This window comes from Cebus imitator, unplaced genomic scaffold (assembly GCF_001604975.1).
Source record: "Cebus imitator isolate Cc_AM_T3 unplaced genomic scaffold, Cebus_imitator-1.0 Scaffold190, whole genome shotgun sequence".
NCBI classification, from domain to species: Eukaryota; Metazoa; Chordata; class Mammalia; order Primates; family Cebidae; genus Cebus; species Cebus imitator.
In genome coordinates, this window is record NW_016107505.1 from 1,081,508 (window position 1) to 1,099,238 (window position 17,731).

A 17,731-nucleotide genomic window follows, 5' to 3' on the forward strand; every position below is an offset into this window, starting at 1 on the left:
GAGATGGGGTTTCACCTTGTTGGTCGCGATAGTCTCTAACTCCTGACCTCCTTATTCACTGGCCTTGGCCTCCCAAAGTGCTGAGATTACAGGCATGAGCCACTCTGCCTGGCCAAGAACTCAGTTCTGAATTCTGTGTTGCACAAAAGGACCCCCTCCTTATGGACTGATTAAATGTATAAGAACTAGTTAGCCACCTCCATGGTAGTAATGGTGTCACGGATGTGTGCATACACCCAGACTCATCAAGTTGTATACGTTAAGTGTATGCAGGTTTTTCTTTATCAATTATACCTCAAGAAAATTGTTATTAAACAACTAATTAGCTGAAGGGGAAAGAGATTCAGAAGTGAACACAAGCATTGGAGGTGCAGGGCAAATCTGTGTTGCTGATTTTAGAAAAGGAGCATGATGACCAGGTGCAGTGGCTCACGCCTGTAATCCCAGCACTGTGGGAGGCCGAGGCGGGTGGATCACAAGGTCAAGAGATCGAGACCATCCTGGTCAACATGGTGAAACTCCGTAGAGAACGTTAGCTGGGCATGGTGGTGCGTGCCTGTAATCCCAGCTACTCAGGAGGCTGAGGCAGGAGACTTGCCTGAACCCAGGAGGCGGAGGTTTCGGTGAGCCGAGATCATGCCATTGCACTCCAGCCTGGGTAACAAGAGTGAAACTCCGTCTCAAAAAAAGAAAAAGAAAAAGAAATATAACTAAAAATTTTAAAACAGGAAGAGCATGATTTTAGGATAGTGTGGGGAAAAAAATTCCTCTGAATCCTTCAGGAATAGGATGACCTTCCCTTTGCTTTAGGAAAGACCTCATAGACCTCAGCCTGATACAATTCCCATCCTGTTAGTCATTCAGGCTCACTTACAGTTTTCCCACGATAGGACCCGAATAATCACACATTTGTGTCACTCTTCAATGGCCTGAACTCAGTTGTAAACCCCCCGAGGGTGGGATGGTGCCTGTCCCACATGCAGCTGTAGCTTCAGGGAGCCTTATTTGTGAGGCCACAGAATTCCATGACCCTGGATGGGACCCTATTACAAGGAGACACTTTCCCTCTCCAGCTTACGGCGTGTGAATCGCACCGTGTTGAACAAGGACTTAATCAGTGTTTTGATGGGGAGCAAGCACCTGAGATACTTGGAAATACAACACGTGGAAGTGGAGTGGAAGGCCATTAAGCTTCTCTGCACAGCGCTGAGATCCCCACGGTGCCATCTGCAGTGTCTCAGGTGAGATTTGAGATGGGGATCGAGCGGGAACCAGGGTAGTTGGATGGTCTTTTCAGGGGTGGTGACGAAAGGCTCAGCTTTCCCCTCTCCTTTCCTTTGATCTGCTGTCAGCTTTGTTCGACTTTAAAGGTACAATTTGACCATGCTCTAGACCTGTCTGAAACCAGGAAGCCTGAGCCCCAGCAGTGAACTGGAGCAGCTCCTGCTGGATTGCAAGAGCTGGATGTTTCCTAACTGTTTATTTCAATCTTCGTGGGTACATAGTAGGTGTGTACATTTATGGGATACATGAGATGTTTTGGCACAGGCTTGTAATGTGAAATAATCACATCTTGGAGAATGGGGGATCTAGCCCCTCAACATTTATCCTTTGTGTTACAAATAATCGATTTATACTTTTAGTTACTTTAGAATATACAATTTATTATTAAGGGGTGGGATTACAGGCATGAGCCACCATATCCGACCCCCCAAAAAATTTTTAATGGTCAAAAAACATCATTAAAAGAATAATTTATGCTGAAAATTATATTAAATTCATGTTTCAGTGTTCATAATGTTTTATTGGAACACAGTTGTATCCATTTGTTTACCTATGAGTTCTTTTAGAATGTATAACTTATTTAGTTAATTTAGAATGTACAATTTATTATTGAGTTAATTTAGGATGTACAATTTATTATAATATTTCCTCTGTTATGCTAGCAAATACTAGGTCTTATTCTTTTTTTAACCTGTTAACCTATTTATGCCTCAGGCTACAATTTTTCTTTTTAATTTTTTCAATCAGACCTTGGTGATGACCTTGAGCAGTGGGATATAAATAACTCCCACATGCTTAGTGTTCCAGTTATGGAAGTCTAGGCATAAACGGTTTTAACCGTCCTGACCTTCCCCTGCCCCCGACCCGCCCACTACCCTTCCCAGCCTCTGGTAACCATCCTTCCACTCCCTATGTCCATGAGTTCAATTGTTTGATTTTTAGATCCCACAAATAAGTTTGTCTTTCTATGCCTGACTTACTTCACTTAACAGGATGATCTCCAGTTCTATCTATGTTGTTGCAAATGACTGAATCTCATTCTTTTTCATGGCTGAATAGTACTCCATTGTGTATATGTACCACATTTTCTTTATCCATTTGTCTGTTGATGGACACTTAAGTTGTTTCTAAATCTTAGCTATTGAGAACAGACATCATGGGAATGCAGACTTCTCTCTGACAGGCTGATTTCCTTTCTTTAAGATATATTTCCAGCTGTGCATTGCCAGATCACATGGCAGTCTGCAAGAGCTAATTTGTAATCATTGGGGAATTTCGTGAACCAATTGTTAAACAACATTTAAAAAAATTAAATTATGGGCTTACAAGTATATTAAACAACAAAAGTCAGAGGTTATCAAAATGCATCATTTTCTAATTATTTTACTGTTCATTGTTATGACTGCTAGGGTTCAGCAAACTTTTTCTATGACATGCCAGATAAGAAACACTTTTGGCCTCTGGGGCCATGCTGTCTCTGTCATGAAGACTGCACTCTACCACCGTAGTGCCAAGGCTGCCAGAGCTCGTACGTAAACAAATAGTTACAGCTGTGTTCCAATAAAACTTTATGAACACTGAAATGTGAATTTAATATAATTTTCATATGTCACAAAATATTATTCTTTTTTGGGGGGCAGACACAGGGGCTCACGCCTGTAATCTTAACCCTTTGGGAGGCCGAGGCAGGTGGATTACCTGAGGTTGAGAGTTTTAGACCAGCCTGGTGAACATGGTGAAACCCCCGTCTCTACTAAAAATACAAAACTTAGCTGGGTGTGGTGGCGTGCACCTGTAATCCCAGCTACTCAGGAGGCTGAGGCAGGAGAATTGCTTTAACCCGGGAGGCGGAGGTTGCAGTAAGCCAAGATCACACCGTTGCACTCCAGCCTGGGCGACAGAGCAAAAACTCCATCTCAAAAAATATACATAGAGTGCTTTTTTTCTAAAACATTCTTAGTTGGTATGCCATAGACAACCATGTGGCACTCCAAAGGAGGCCCACAAGCCACAGCTTGCCAGCTCCTGAGCAGTGCCCTGGGGGCTGCTGCCGCCTGCCATACCCATTTGATGCAAACACGATGTCACGGTGCACTGCTCCTCACTCAGTGACCTCGCACTGTGAGCTGAACACCAGCCACGGTGGAGGCATTTACCCCACAGGTAGTGGTAAACACTGCACATCAGGACTTCCTTCTCAAGAACGTCAGTGGTTAAACACTTACCGCCATGCACCTACTCGGACTCCATTTTTTTGGGATTGTTTATCTTAATAGGTTTTAGGGTGCAGGTGGTTTTTGGCTATGTGGATAAGTTCTTTAGCAGTGGTTTCTAAGATTGTAGTGCGCTCATCACCCCAGCAGTGTACACCTTATCCCATAGGAAGTCTTTTATCCCTTGCCTCCTTCCAACCTTCACCCCAACCACAAGTCTCCAGAGCCTGTTATATCATTCTTATGCCTTTGCATTGTCATAGCTTAGCGCCCACCTATAGGTGAGAACATACGATGTTTGGTTTTCCAGCCCTGAATTACTTCACTTAGAATAATGGCCTCCAGCTCCATCCAAGTTGCTGCAAGAGACACCTTTCATTTTTTTTTTCAAGGCAGAGTTTTTTGCTTTTGTTGCCCAGGATGGAGTGCAATGGCGTGATCTCGGCTCACCACAACCTCCGCCTCCCCAATTCAAGTGATTCTCCTGCCTCAGCCTCCCAAGTAGCTGGGATTACAGGCATGCACCACCACGCCTGGCTGATTTTGTATTTTTAGTAGAGATGGGGTTTCTCCATGTTGGTCAGGCTGGTCTTGAACTCCCAACTTCAGGTGATTCACCTGCCTCGGCTTCCCAAAGTGCTGAGATTACAGGCATGAGCCACCACACCCAGCCCATTTCATTCCTTTTTTATGGCTGAGTAATATTCCATGTTGAGTATAGACCTTATCCACTCTTTGGTCAATGGGTACTTGGGTGGGTTCCCTATCTTTGCACCTGTGAATGGTCCTGCTATAAACATGCATGTGCAAGTCTTTTTCATGTAAGTACTTCTTTTCCTTTGTGTAGATACCCAGTAGTGAGACTGCTGGATCGAATGGTAGTTCTACCTTTAGTTCAGACCCCAATTTCCAGCCTTGCTGTGTGTGAACGTTCTCTCAACAGAATTTGTCTGACCTCTCGTTTTGTTTTCATCTGCCAACGTTGCCCCTTTACATTCACCAGAACTGAATGCAGCTTACAGGTAATCTCTGCATCTCATTACCTCACTTGCACAGAACAGAAAGTTCAGGTGCCCGGAACCTGGAGGTGGTAAGCACAGTGCCTCACTGAATGCCTTTATATAAACAGCCCACCTTGAGGCCGAAATCCAGCCTGAGAAGACAGTGGCTGTGGGGCTCAGGAAAAGTGCTCTAGTGCCACTGGATTTCAGTTTTTCACCTTGATGATGAGTGGCAAATAAATGCACTAAGTGTCAGGAGAAATAAGCCTTGAGCTCTATTGCACAGCAGGGTGACTCTAACTAATAATAATGCATTGTTTATTTCAAAGTTGCTAAAGGAGTAGATTATTAACATTCTCGCTACAAAAAATTAAGTTGGTGAGATGATGGATATATTAATTAGCTTGATTGACTCTTTCTATCATGTACACATCAATGAAAATATTACACTGGACTCCATAAATATACACGACTATCATTTTCCAGCTTTTTTTGAAGTTTGTATTTCAAGGAGCTGAATGGAGATAGTTAGAGCTCAGTTGTTTCTGTAATCCAGTTGATTACAGCCCCAAGAGCGTGCTGTTTTCTGCTGATCATTTGGTAGGAAATTCCTGAGCTTGATGCAGGGGCACTGGCCAGAAAGTTGGAAATAACCCCCAGGTCTCTGCTGTGCACACTGAGATGGGAGGCGGTGGGGTCCAGGTGGCTCTGTGAGAACCATTTTCCCTAGAGCTGTGGCTCAGCACCTGTGTCTGGTTTCTGCAGGTTGGAAGACTGCTTGGCCACCCCTAGAGTTTGGACTTATCTTGGCAATAATCTTCGAGGTAACAGACATCTGAAGACTCTCATGCTAAGAAAAAACTCCCTGGAGAACTGTGGGGCATATTACCTGTCCGGGGGCCAGCTGGAGAGGCTGTTGTAAGTCTCCCTTCTGTGGCTATGCTTGTGGTCGTGGTTGTGGTGGTGGTTTGTTAGATTTAGTGCTTCTGTGAGAAAAGTAGTCATAGAGGAAGGTACACGTCTAGGAAGAAACCTAAGTCTTGTGATTGATATAATTCTATAGATAGGTCAATAAGGGTCCAGCCAAGAATGAAAGAGAAATAACCTATCTACATAGAATTATGGATTTATATCCAATATCCAGTAATATATCAAGTATAATGAGCCCTGTGTAGCCATCATCCCGTTTCTGAAATAGAACTCTTCAGTTCTGTTTTCCCCTGTCCTCACGGGTTTTATCGACCCTGCCCCCGACCCCACTGTGAAGACATAGTGAATCAGGCTGCTCAGGCTCCTTAATTTATGTATAGTATTAACATTACTACCCATGTGTCCTTAAACAGGCATCACATCGTTTTGCATTGCTTTGAATTTTACATAAAAGAGCCAGGTGCAGTGGCTCATGCCTGTAATCCCAGCACTTTGGGAGGCCAAGGTGGATGGATCACCTGAAGTCAGGAGTTCAAGACCAGCCAATCCAACATGGTCAAACTCCGTCTCTACTAAAAACACAAAAATTAGCCAGGTGTGATGGCACATGCCTGTAATCCCAGCTACTCGGGAGGCTGAGGTAGGAGAATCGCATGAACACAGGAAGCAGATGTTGCAGTGAGCCAAGATCTCGCCACTGCACTCCAGCCTGAATGGCAGAGTGAAACTCTGTCTCAAAAATTTTTTTTTTACATAAAAGAATCACCTGTGATGTGTTCTTTTCCTGATCTGTATCTTAGTGTTCATCTGGTTAGTTGCTTCTGTAGTTAATTCCTCTTCACTACAGAATGATATTGATATGAATATCCAAGAATTTAGTTATTCATTCTACCCAGCTGAGGTTTGGGCTGCTTTCAATCTTAGCTACAGACAGACACACACATGCACACACACACGCACATGCACACATGCTGTGATGAATATTCTAAGAACAGAATTGGTGGGCCGTGGAGCATTCATCTTCAATTTTACCATGTTTGTTTCCATAGTGTACCCATTGGCCAGAGCAATGGACAGTGCCCCAAACTCCACATTCTTAACCAAGTCTTGTAATTATTGTATTTTTGTTGCCATTTTTGTCAATCTGTTCAGCAGGAAATGGTACCTTATTATATTAATTTGCATTTTCTTGATTACTAGTGACTATTTTTTAATAATCTGACTGTTCATCTTAGTTTATCTAATTTACATGTCTTCTCATGTATTTAATGCATCTTTCCTTTCTTATAACTTCTGAAATTATGTCTCTTCCTAAGCCATCTCCATTGTCTGCTATTTATTCTTTGATTATTGATGGTCTCTTTCTCTTCCCTCTTAATCCCATGTATTTATTTTCTATTTTTAATTTTTTTTTTTTGAGTTGGAGTCTCACTGTGTTGCTCAGGCTGGAGTGTGGTGGTGTGATCTCAGCTCACTGCAACCTCTACCTCTCAGGTTCAAGTGATTCTCCTTCTTCAGCCTCTTGGGTAGCTGGGATTACAGGCACCCACCACCACACCCAACAAATTTTTGCATTTTTAGTAGAGACAGGGTTTCACCATGTTGGTCAGGCTGGTCTCGAAGCCCTGACCTCAGGTGATCCGCCTGCCTTGGCCTCCCAAAGTGCTGGGATTACAGGCATGAGCCACTGTACCCGGTCTTTTTTTTTTTTTTTTTCAGTTTTTAATCTTTTATTTCAATAGTTTTGGGGGAACAGGTGGTGTTTGGCAACATGAATAAGCTTTTTCTTAGTGGTGATTTCTGGGTGTGCCCAACACCCAAGCACTGTATACCATACCCAATGTGTAGTCTTTTATCCCTTGAAATCCCCCATCATTTCCCCCGAGTCCCCAAAGTCCAATGTATCATTCTTATGCCTTTGCGTCCTCATAGCTTAGCTTCCACAGGAGTGAGAACATACCACATTTGGTTTTCCATTCCCCAATTACTTCACTTAGAAAAATAGTCTCCAATTCCACCCAGGTTGCTACAAATGCCATTATTTCATTCCTTTTTATGGCTGAGTAGCATTCCATGGTGTGTGTGTGTGCATCACATTTTTTTAATCTACTTGTTGGTTAATAGGCATTTGGGTTCCATATTTTTGCAATTGTCAATTGTGCTGTTATAAACATGCATGTGCAAGTATCTTTTTCATATAATGACTTCTTTTCCTCTGGGTAGATACTCAGTAGTTGGATTGCTGAATAAAATGGTAGATCTACTTTTAGTTCTTTAAGGAATCTCCACATTGTTTTCTGTAGTGGTTGTACTAGCTTATATTCCCACCAGTGGTGTAAAAGTGTTTCCTTTTCACTGCATCCATGCCAATACCTATTTTTTTATTTTTTGAATATGGCCATTCTTGCAGGAGTGAGGTGATATCACATTGAGGTTTTGATTTGCATTTCTGTAATATGGAAAAAATCAAGCATTTTTCCATATACATTTTGGCCATTTGTGTATCTTCTTTTGGGAATTGCGTATCTTCTTTTGTGAATTGTCTATTCATGTCTGTAGCCCATTTTTTGATGGGTTTTTTTTTTTTTTGCTGATTTGTTCTTTGTAGATTCTAAATATTAGTCCTTTGTCAGATGGTTAGATTGTGAAAATTTTCTCCCACTCTGTGGGCTGTTGACTCTGCTGATTATTTCCTTTGCTGTGCAGAAGCTTTTCAGTCTAATGATTTTCTTGATCCACAATTCTTTCACCCTGCCATTCCCACATCAAAGCTGCTGTCCTTTCCTTTAAAGCTTGGAAGTCCTGAATGGTGATGACAGAGGTGTGAGGATGCTTCTGTGTTCAGAGGGAGAGCCCCGACTGAGGTGACCACTCCTCTGTGTGAGAGAAAGACCTGTCTCCATTCAGTCACCTGTGTGCTTCTCTCCCATAGGATAGAGAACTGCAACCTTACAGAGCTTACTTGTGAAAGCCTTGCTTCCTGTCTCAGGCAGAGTAAGATGCTGACACACCTGAGCCTGGCGGAGAATGCCTTGAAAGATGAAGGGGCCAAGCATATTTGGAAAGCTTTGCAACACTTGAGATGTCCTCTGCAGAGGCTGGTGTAAGTCCAAGAATATTTTCTTCTTGGAACTCCCTGGAGCTGAACAGAGTGATGAAGAGAACCTGTTATATATTCATTTATGTCACATATTTATTGAGTGCCTACTGCGTATTAGGCATGGTGCTGGTGCTGAGGGGAAAAGCATAATAAAGAGGAGGGTTGTTATTTCTGATTCAGAGGCAAATTATCTAGAGGTAGAGCTCTCAAACTGTGTACCAAGATACCCAGGAGTAAACTCAGAGGGACTGCAGGTTATTTTAAATTTAAAGTAAATTGACATCTGTTCATCACTGTAAGAGCTACTACTTCAAGGTATAAGAATTACAGAGGAAACACAAAAGGTGGCTTGACAGTTAAGAACAGATTTATTTTATAGAAAAGAAACATGAGAGGGGCTTCTGGCCGAGTTAAGTCAGAGACACACTCTCTTACAGACTAAGAGTTTTTAGGGATTCAGGGTGGGAGAGTTTATCCGAGGCTTGGACTGCTTCTGTGTATCTTAGTTGTGCTTTTCTGGGTGGGAGAGTTGTGTGTCTGTTCCCATACCTCTTCCTGCAGCTGCAGGCACACCTCCAAGTCTGCTTTTAGCTTCCCTATCTTAGCGCACCTGAAGGGAAAGGATTGTGCTTATGAAGGCCCACTGTTTTCCTGAGGCCCACTGTATGAGCGTGAAGTTTGGCAGTTATCCAAGAGACCTTCCCCCCACCTCCCTCTGTGCCTGAGCTGTCTTATCTGTGTTTTACTGGCTGCTGTATCTGGCTGCTTATAGTTAGAGGTGAAGTAATTTCCTTTAAATGCACAAGGCTAGAAAGGGAGCTAGAAATTTTTTTTGTACTTTAGATTCTGGGGTACATGTGCAGATCATGCAAGATTGTTGCATAGGTACATTCATGGTAAGGGGGTTTGCTGCCTCCATCCCCCCATCACTTGTACCTGACATTTCTCCCATGTTATCCCTCCCCACCCTCTCTCCCACTATCCCTCCCCTAGCCCCCTCAATGGACCCCAGGTGTGATGCTCCCATCTCTGTGTCTACGTGTTCTCATTGTTCAACACCTGCCTATGAGTGAGAACATGTGGTGTTTGATTTTCTGTTCTTGTGTCAGTTTGCTGAGAATGATGGTTTCCAGGTTCATCCATGTCTCTATAAAGGACACGAACTCATCATTTTTTATAGCTGCATAGTATTCCATGGTGTATATGTGCCACATTTTCTTTGTCTAATCTATCATTGATGGGCATTTGGGTTGGTTCCAGGTCTTTGCTATTGTAAACAATGCTGTGATAAACCTGTATCTGCATGTGTCTTTATAACATAATGATTTATAGTCTTTTGGGTATATACCCAGTAATGGTATTGCTGGGTCAAATGGAATTTCTATTTCTAGATCCTTGAGGAGTCACCACACTGTCTTCCACAATGGTTGAACTAATTTACACTCCTACCAACAGGGTAAACGTGTTCCTATTTGTCCACATCCTCTCCAGCATCTGTTTTCTTTAGATTTTTTTATGATCACCATTCTGACTGGCATGAGATGGTATCTCAGTGTGGTTTTGATTTGCATTTCTCTAATGACCAGTGATGATGAGCATTTTTTCATATGTTTGTTGGCTTCATATATGTCATCTTTTGAAAAGTATCTGTTCATATCCTTCGCCCACTTTTGGATGGGTTTGTTTGTTTTCTTGTAAATCTGTTTTAATTATTTGTATATTCTGGATATTAGCCCTTTGTCAGATGGGTAGATTGCAAAAATTTTTTCCCATTCTGTTGGTTGCTGATTTGCTCTAATGATTGTTTCTTTTGCTCTACAGAAGCTCTGAATTTTAATTAGATCCCCTTTGTCTATTTTGGCTTTTGTTACCATTGCTTTTGGTGTTTTAGTCATGAAGTGCTTGCCTATACCTATGTCCTGGATGGTTTTGCCTAGGTTTTCTTCTAGAGTTTTTGTGGTGTTAGGTGTTATGTTTAAGTCCTTAATCCATCTGGACTTAATTTTAGTGTAAGGTGTCAGGAAGGTGTCCAGTTTCTACTTTCTGCACATTGTGAGCCAATTTTCCCAATACCATTTATTAAACAGGGGATCCTTTCCCCATTGCTTGTTTTTCTCAGGTTTGTCAAAGATTAGATGGTTGTAGATGTGTGGTGTTGCTCCAGAGGCCTCTGTTTTGTTCCATTGGTCTATGTCTCTGTTTTGGTACCAGTACCATGCTGTTTTGATTACTGTTGCCTTGTAGTATAGCTTGAAGTCTGGCAGCATGATGCCGCCAGCTTTATTCTTTTTGCTTAGGATTGTCTTGGCTATGCAGGCTCTGTTTTGGTTCCATATGAAGTTTAAAGTGTTTTTTTCCAGTTCTACGAAGAGGGTCATGGGTAGTTTGATGGGGATGGTGTTAAATCTATAAATTACTTTGGGCAGTATGGCCATTTTCATAATACTGATTCTTCCTAACCATTAGCATGGAATATTTTTCCATCTGTTTGTGTCGTCTGTTACTTCCTTGAGTAGTGGTTTGTAGTTCTCCTTGAAGAGTTCCTTCACATCCTTTGTTAGTTGTATTCCTAGATGTTTTATTCTCCTTGAAGCAATTGTGAATAGGAGGTCACTCTTAATTTGGCTCTCTGTTTGTCTGTTAATGGAGTATAGGAATGCTTGTGATTTCTGCACATTTATTTTGTATCCTGAGGCTTTGCTGAAGTTGCTTATCAGCGTAAGGAGAATTTGGGCTGAGATGATGGGGTCTTCTAAATATACAATCATGTCATCCGTAAATAGAGACAATTCGAATTCCTCCTTTCCTAATTGAATACCCTTTATTTCTTTTTCTTGCCTGATTGCTCTGGCTAAAAATTCCAGTACTATATTGAATAAGAATGTTGAGAGGGGGCATTTTTGTCTTGTGCCAGTTTTCAAAGGAAATGCTTCCAGTTTTTGCCCATTCAGTGTGATATTGGCTGTGGGTTTTTCATAAATAGCTTTTATTATTTTGTGATACATTCATCGATACCTAGTTTATTGAGAGTTTTTAGCATAAAGGGATATTGAATTTTGTCGAAGGCCTTCTCTGTATCTATTGAGATAATCATGTCGTTTTTGTCTTTGGTTCTATTTATGTGGTGGATTACATTTATGAACTTGCATATGTTGAACCAGTCTTGCATCTCTGGGATGAAGCCTACTTGATTGTGGTGGACAAGCTTTTTGATATGCTGTTGCAATCAGTTTGCCAGTATTTTATTGAAGATTTTTGCATCTATGTTCATCATGGAGATTGGCCTGAAGTTTTCTTTTTTTGTTGAGTCTCTGCCAGGTTTTGGTATCAGGATGATTTTGGTCTCATAAAATGAGTTGGGGAGGATTTCCTCCTTTTGTATTGTTTGGAATAGTTTCAGAAGGAATAGTATTAGCTCCTCTTTGTATGTCTGGTAAAATTCGGCTGTGAACCTGTCTGGACCTAGAATTTTTTTGGTTGGTAGGCAATTAATTGCTGCCTCAACTTCAGCCCTTTTTATTGGTCTATTCAGGGTTTCAACTTCTTGTTGGTTTAGTCTTGGGAGGGTGCAAGTGTCCAGGAATTTATCCATCTCTTGCAGGTTTACTGGTTTATGTGCATAGAATTGTTTGTGGTAATTTCTGATGGTAGTTTGTATTTCTGTGGCGTCGGTGCTGATAACCCCTTTATCATTTTTTATTGCATCTATTTGATTCTTCTCTCTTTTCTTTTTTATTAATCTGGTTAGCAGTCTGTCTATTTTGTTGATCTTTTCAAAAAACCAGCTCCTGGATTTATTGATTTTCTGAAGGGTTTTCTGTGTCTGTATCTCCTTCAGTTCCGCTCTGATCTTAGTTATTTCTTGTCTTCTGCTAGCTTTTGAGTTTTTTTGATCTTGTTCCTCTAGTTCTTTCAACTTTGATGATAGGGTGTCAGTTTTAGATCTTTCCTCACTTCTCATGTGGGCATTTATTGCTATAAATTTCCCTCTAGACACTGCTTTGAATGTGTCCCAGAGATTCTGGTACGTTATGTCTTGTTCTCATTGGTTTCAAAGAACATCTTTATTTCTGCCTTCATTTCATTGTTTATCCAGTTGACATTCAGGAGCCAGTTATTCAGTTTCCATGAAGTTGTGGTATTTTCAGTTAGTTTCTTAATCCTGAGATCTAATTTGATTGCGCTGTGGTCTGAGAGACTGTTTGTTATGATTTCCATTCTTTCGCATTTGCTGAGGAGTGATTTACTTCTAATTATGTGGTCAGTTTTACAATAAGTGTGATGTGGCGCTGAGAAGAATGTGTATTCTGTGGCTTTGGGCTAGAGAGTTCTGTAGATGTCTATTAGGTTTGCTTGTTCCAGTTCTGCATTCGGGTCCTGGATATCCTTGCTGATTTTCTGTCTCGTTGATCTGTCTAATATTGACAGTGGAGTGTTTAAGTCTCCCACAATTATTGTGTGGGAATCTAAGTCTCTTTGAGGGTCACAAAGAACTTGCTTTATGTATCTGGATGCTCCTGTATTGGGTGCGTACATATTTAAAATAGTTATCTCTTCTTGTTGTATTGGTCCTTTTACCATTATGTAATGCACTTTTTTGTCTCTTTTGATCTTTGTTGGTTTAAAGTCCATTTTATCAGAAACTAGAATTGCAATCCCTGCGCTTTTTTTTGCTCTCCATTTGCTTGGTAGATCTTCTGTCCCTTTATTTTGAGTCTATGTATGTCTTTGCATGTGAGATGTAAGCAGGATGTTTCTCACAGCCTGAACCCCTGTGAAATGTTTCACTTTGACCAAGGTCTGCTAGCGGGAGCTTACAGAATGGTGCTATTTGGACTAACAGAGACAGAGACAGAGAGGGAGTGAAAGGAAGAGAGAGGGAGAGAGGGAGAGATCAAGAGACAGAGATAGTTTACTGGGTGGACAGGCGGAGCTCACAGACTTAACAGATAACAGAAGGAGCTGACTTTAGGGAGAGGGAGGCACTCGGCACCCATCACGCTTTCTTCCTATCACGAGCGTTCACGGCCAGCTGTGTCCACCAAGGGCGATGTCAAGAGTCCCTTCCTCTTGGGCACAGTCACTCAGGATTCAGAGTGGAGGTGTGCCATGTTCCTCTTGATGATGCCATGTCTTTGAGAAACAAGCCTCAGCATTTGCGGCAAGTGAACCTAGATCACCTGCCTGCACCCTGACCAGTGGGAACATGGGAACAGGAGCCTCTCTGCCATCTGAGATGAGAGGTGGTCTTTCCTCCACGCCAGACCGTGCAACACACAATCCCACAAGAGAAGGAAGGAGATCAGTGCCCACAAGCCCTGCAAATGAAGGCAGATGCTTGCTACTGTGTACAACCTGAGCCGTCACTTGCATGACTTCTTGTTTGTTTGTTTGTTTGTTTGTTTTGAGATGGAGTCTCACTCTTGTCACCTAGGCTGGAGTGCAGTGGCATGATCTCCACTCCCTGCAATCTCTGCCTTCTGGGTTCAAGCGATTCTCCTGCCTCAGCCTCCCGAGTAGCTGGGATTGCAGGCACCTGCCATCACACCTGGCTAATTTTTATATTTTTGTAGACATGTTTCACCACATTGGCCAGGCTGGTCCTGAACTCCTAACCTCAGGTGATCTGCCCACCTTGGCCTCCCAGAGTGCTGGGATTACAGGTGTGAGCCACCATGCCTGACCAGTGATTTCCAATTAAGAGTGTTTTTGCTTCTGAGGGATACTTGGCAATGTTGGGAGATATTTCATGTTGGCATGACCTGGGAAAAGAGAATGCTATTGGCAGCTAGTGAGAAGAGCCCAGGGATATTATGAAGCATCCTACAGTGTACAGGGTGGCCCAGAAAGCAAAGAATTATCAATCCCCAAAAGTCAATCATGCTGGGAATGAGAAACCCCGGCCTCTTCTAGACCCCCGATTCCATCAATGAGATACCAGTAGCACCCGCTTACTATTCTGGGTTTCTTTCATTGGTTAAAGTGCTTATTGCCACCCACTTCACCAATTCCTAACTCATTTGTAAGCCACAAATTACAATGGGGAAAACATCAACTGGGAGATGTGGATATAAAGCGAACTGGTAACTTGGATTTAATGCAATAAAGTACTTCGGGAGAGAAGCTACAAGATGCCTTTTGGAACGGGTGAGACACCAAAGTGGGTGTGATTTGTAGCAGGAAATTAGAGATCTGGAGAGACCGATGGGGTTGCCGGATGATTTTGTTTAACATGACCACGGGCTCAGCAGAATTGCTTTCTAATTCTGCGCAGAGGACAAAGAAAAGGGGTGCCTTTTATGCACCTGGGTGGTACAGGATGATGAAGCTGGAAGCGGATTTTACAGAAGCTAGAGCAAAGAGCAGTTAATTAACTTGTGACATGTATTGTGATGCATTTTACATCTGAAAAGTAACACTTTGAGAAACACATTCCACGGTCTTGAGCCTGTCTGCTTTGTGACCTTGTAGCTGGTGAGCAAGAAACAAAGGAACTTGTAGATGACAGGGAACTTTGCAAAGAATGTGGGGAGGATAGGTAAGGTTCAATGGTTTACAGGGAAGCAGTTAATATTCTGTTTTAGAGCTGGGAAGGTATTACATTAAACAGCACACAACACTGCCAAATTTATTATATAGCAACTACAAATTGTAATGTTCTGTTTTACTATTATTGCCATTATTTAATTTCCTTCTTCATTTTAAGTACAGTTCAGATGGGTAGGCTGTGGCCACCTCATACCTGCTGTACTGTTACCCCGCCCCTTCACTGCCTGGGTCCTGAATCAGGTTCACCTTAGAGAAGCCACCTCTGATGGTTCTATTTAAAGCAGTCCAGCCTCACTCCACCTCAGCCAGCTTGCTTTCCATCCTGTTGCCGTGTTTGTTTCCTGCAAAGTATTTATCACAGCCATGGTATATGGGAGCCAAGTATGAGTCTCTTGCCAGCTCCATATGCAGGGACGTCAATGTCATAGCTTGAAATCAGCCATGGCAGAAGTGTTTACACCATGGAAATTGGCAGTCACTACACGCTAAGCTTTCGTCTGTTTGCTCTTGAGAGCCAGTTTACTGGGACATCACTGAACCATAACCACTGAATCTGCCTCTTTATTTTTTGCCTCACATGGGAATATGAGCTGCTAAAAGGCAGGGTCCTTGCCTGTGTGAGTTCCCGTCCTCTAATTCAATGCCCAAAGCGGAGTAAATCTCTGCAAATGTTTGTGAAAGGCATGAGGTGGAGCATAATACCCCCTGAAACATTAATACCTTTAGCTTACCAAAAAGAAGCAGGGAATGGCACCACTGCTTTGGAAAAAAGCCGTGGCAGTTCCTCAAAAGGTGAAGCACAGATGGCTGTTGTGGTGGCTCATGCCTGTAATCCTAGCACTTTGGGAGGCTGAGGTGGGTGGATCACTTGACATCAGGAGTTCGAGGCAAGCCTGGCCAACTTAGAGAAACCCTGTCTCTGCTAAAAATACAAAAAATTCACTGGACGTGTTGGCAGGCACCTGTAATCCCAGTACTTGGGAGGCTGGGGCAGGAGAATTACATGAGCCCAGGAGGCAGAGGTTGCAGTGAGTTGAGATTGTACTACTGCACTCCAGGCTGGGTGACACAGCGAGACCCCATCTCAAAAAAAAAAGGTGAAGCACAGACTTAATTCTTGAGCCATCAGTCGCACTTATAGGTATATCCACAAAAGAAATAAAAATCTACCTCCACATGAAGACTTACATACAGAAGTTCACAGCAGCATTGGTCATAATACCCATCTCATAATAACCATAAGACACAGCAACAACCCATGTCTGTTCACTGATGAAGGCATAAACAAAGTATGGTGTATTCATGTGATGGAATGTTGTTTAATTGCTAAAAGAAATGAAAGACTGATTCATGCTACAACATGGATGAATCTTGAAAATATGCTAAATGAAAGAAGCTAAACGCAAAAGGTCACAGATGTTTCCATTTAAATGATGTGTCAAGAATAGGCAAATCCAGAAAGAGAAAGCAAATTAGTGGTGCTAGGGCTGGGGGGTGTTGGCGGAAGAAGTGAGAAGTGGCTTCTAAAGTGTCCAGCGTTTTCCTTTGAGGTGATAAAACATTCTAAACTGAACTTACAAAAATATTCTAAAATTGTGGTGATGATTGTACAACTTTATAAATAGACTGGAAACCAGTGTTTTTTACACTTTAAATGGGTGAGTTGTGTGTTACATTAATTGCATCTTGGTTATGCCGTTATGCAAAAAACAAACAAAAACAACAACCACAAAAACAGAACCCAAAACAAAGAAGTAAAACCTAAGGGTGTTTTCGTTTTTTTTTTTCTTGACCCATGTTTCTTTGCAGGCTGAGAAAGTGTGACTTGACCTTTGATTGCTGTCAGGATATGATCTCTGCGCTCCGAAAAAATAAAACCCTGAAAAGTCTTGACCTGAGTTTTAATAGCCTGAAGGATGATGGCGTGACCCTGCTGTGCGAGGCCCTGAAGAATCCTGACTATACACTGCAGATCCTGGAGTAAGTGGCCCCTCCGCTCCTCCCATGAGACCAGGAGAATTGTAGATAAGCTTCTCTCAGGATGGAAGATACGATAGGAAAGCGTTGTCTTTTTCAGTTTCTGGATTGTTCCCTCCATTGAATTGGAGAACTCAGAAGCTTCTGAGCAGTGGTTCTCAAAGTGTGGATCAGCAGCAGCTTCACCTGGTCAGGGCACATTTACATTTTGGGGCCCCACTTCAGACCTAGTGAATCAGAAACTCTGTGGGCGGGATGCAGCAATCAGTGTTAACAATTGTTTTAGAAAATACTCTTCCAGTTGAACAAAAGATAACAAAGAGTTTGTCCGTTTTAGACTGACACTTCAGATGACTGGTCTTCTGAAATTGAGTTTTATACTTAGGAGATATATATGGCTGGGGCCTTTTATGTATCTATACACATATATATGTACAGATACATACTTATATATTATATGTATATACTTATTTTATATATTATATGTATAAGTATATATTATCTTTATATAAGTATATATAAATAAATATATAATATATGTAAATATATGTTACATAGTATATACTTATAATGTTATATATTTATATATATATAATTTATATTCTATACAAATATATAATATATGTAAATATATATTTTATATAATACATAAAAATTTCTATTAACATATTATATAT

At 41.7% G+C, this 17,731-nt stretch overlaps 1 protein-coding gene across 1 annotated transcript in view; it reads left to right on the top strand.

Moving 5' to 3' along the window:
- Nucleotides 1-17,731, top strand: part of NLRP8 (NLR family pyrin domain containing 8) — a 41,195-nt gene that overhangs the window by 13,132 nt on the left and 10,332 nt on the right. Inside the window, exons 5-8 of the mRNA XM_017546518.2 lie at nucleotides 1,074-1,241; nucleotides 5,264-5,416; nucleotides 8,418-8,531; nucleotides 16,887-17,057. Of these exons, the coding sequence (XP_017402007.2) occupies nucleotides 1,074-1,241; nucleotides 5,264-5,416; nucleotides 8,418-8,531; nucleotides 16,887-17,057 (606 nt within the window). The remainder of the gene's footprint in view (nucleotides 1-1,073; nucleotides 1,242-5,263; nucleotides 5,417-8,417; nucleotides 8,532-16,886; nucleotides 17,058-17,731) is intronic.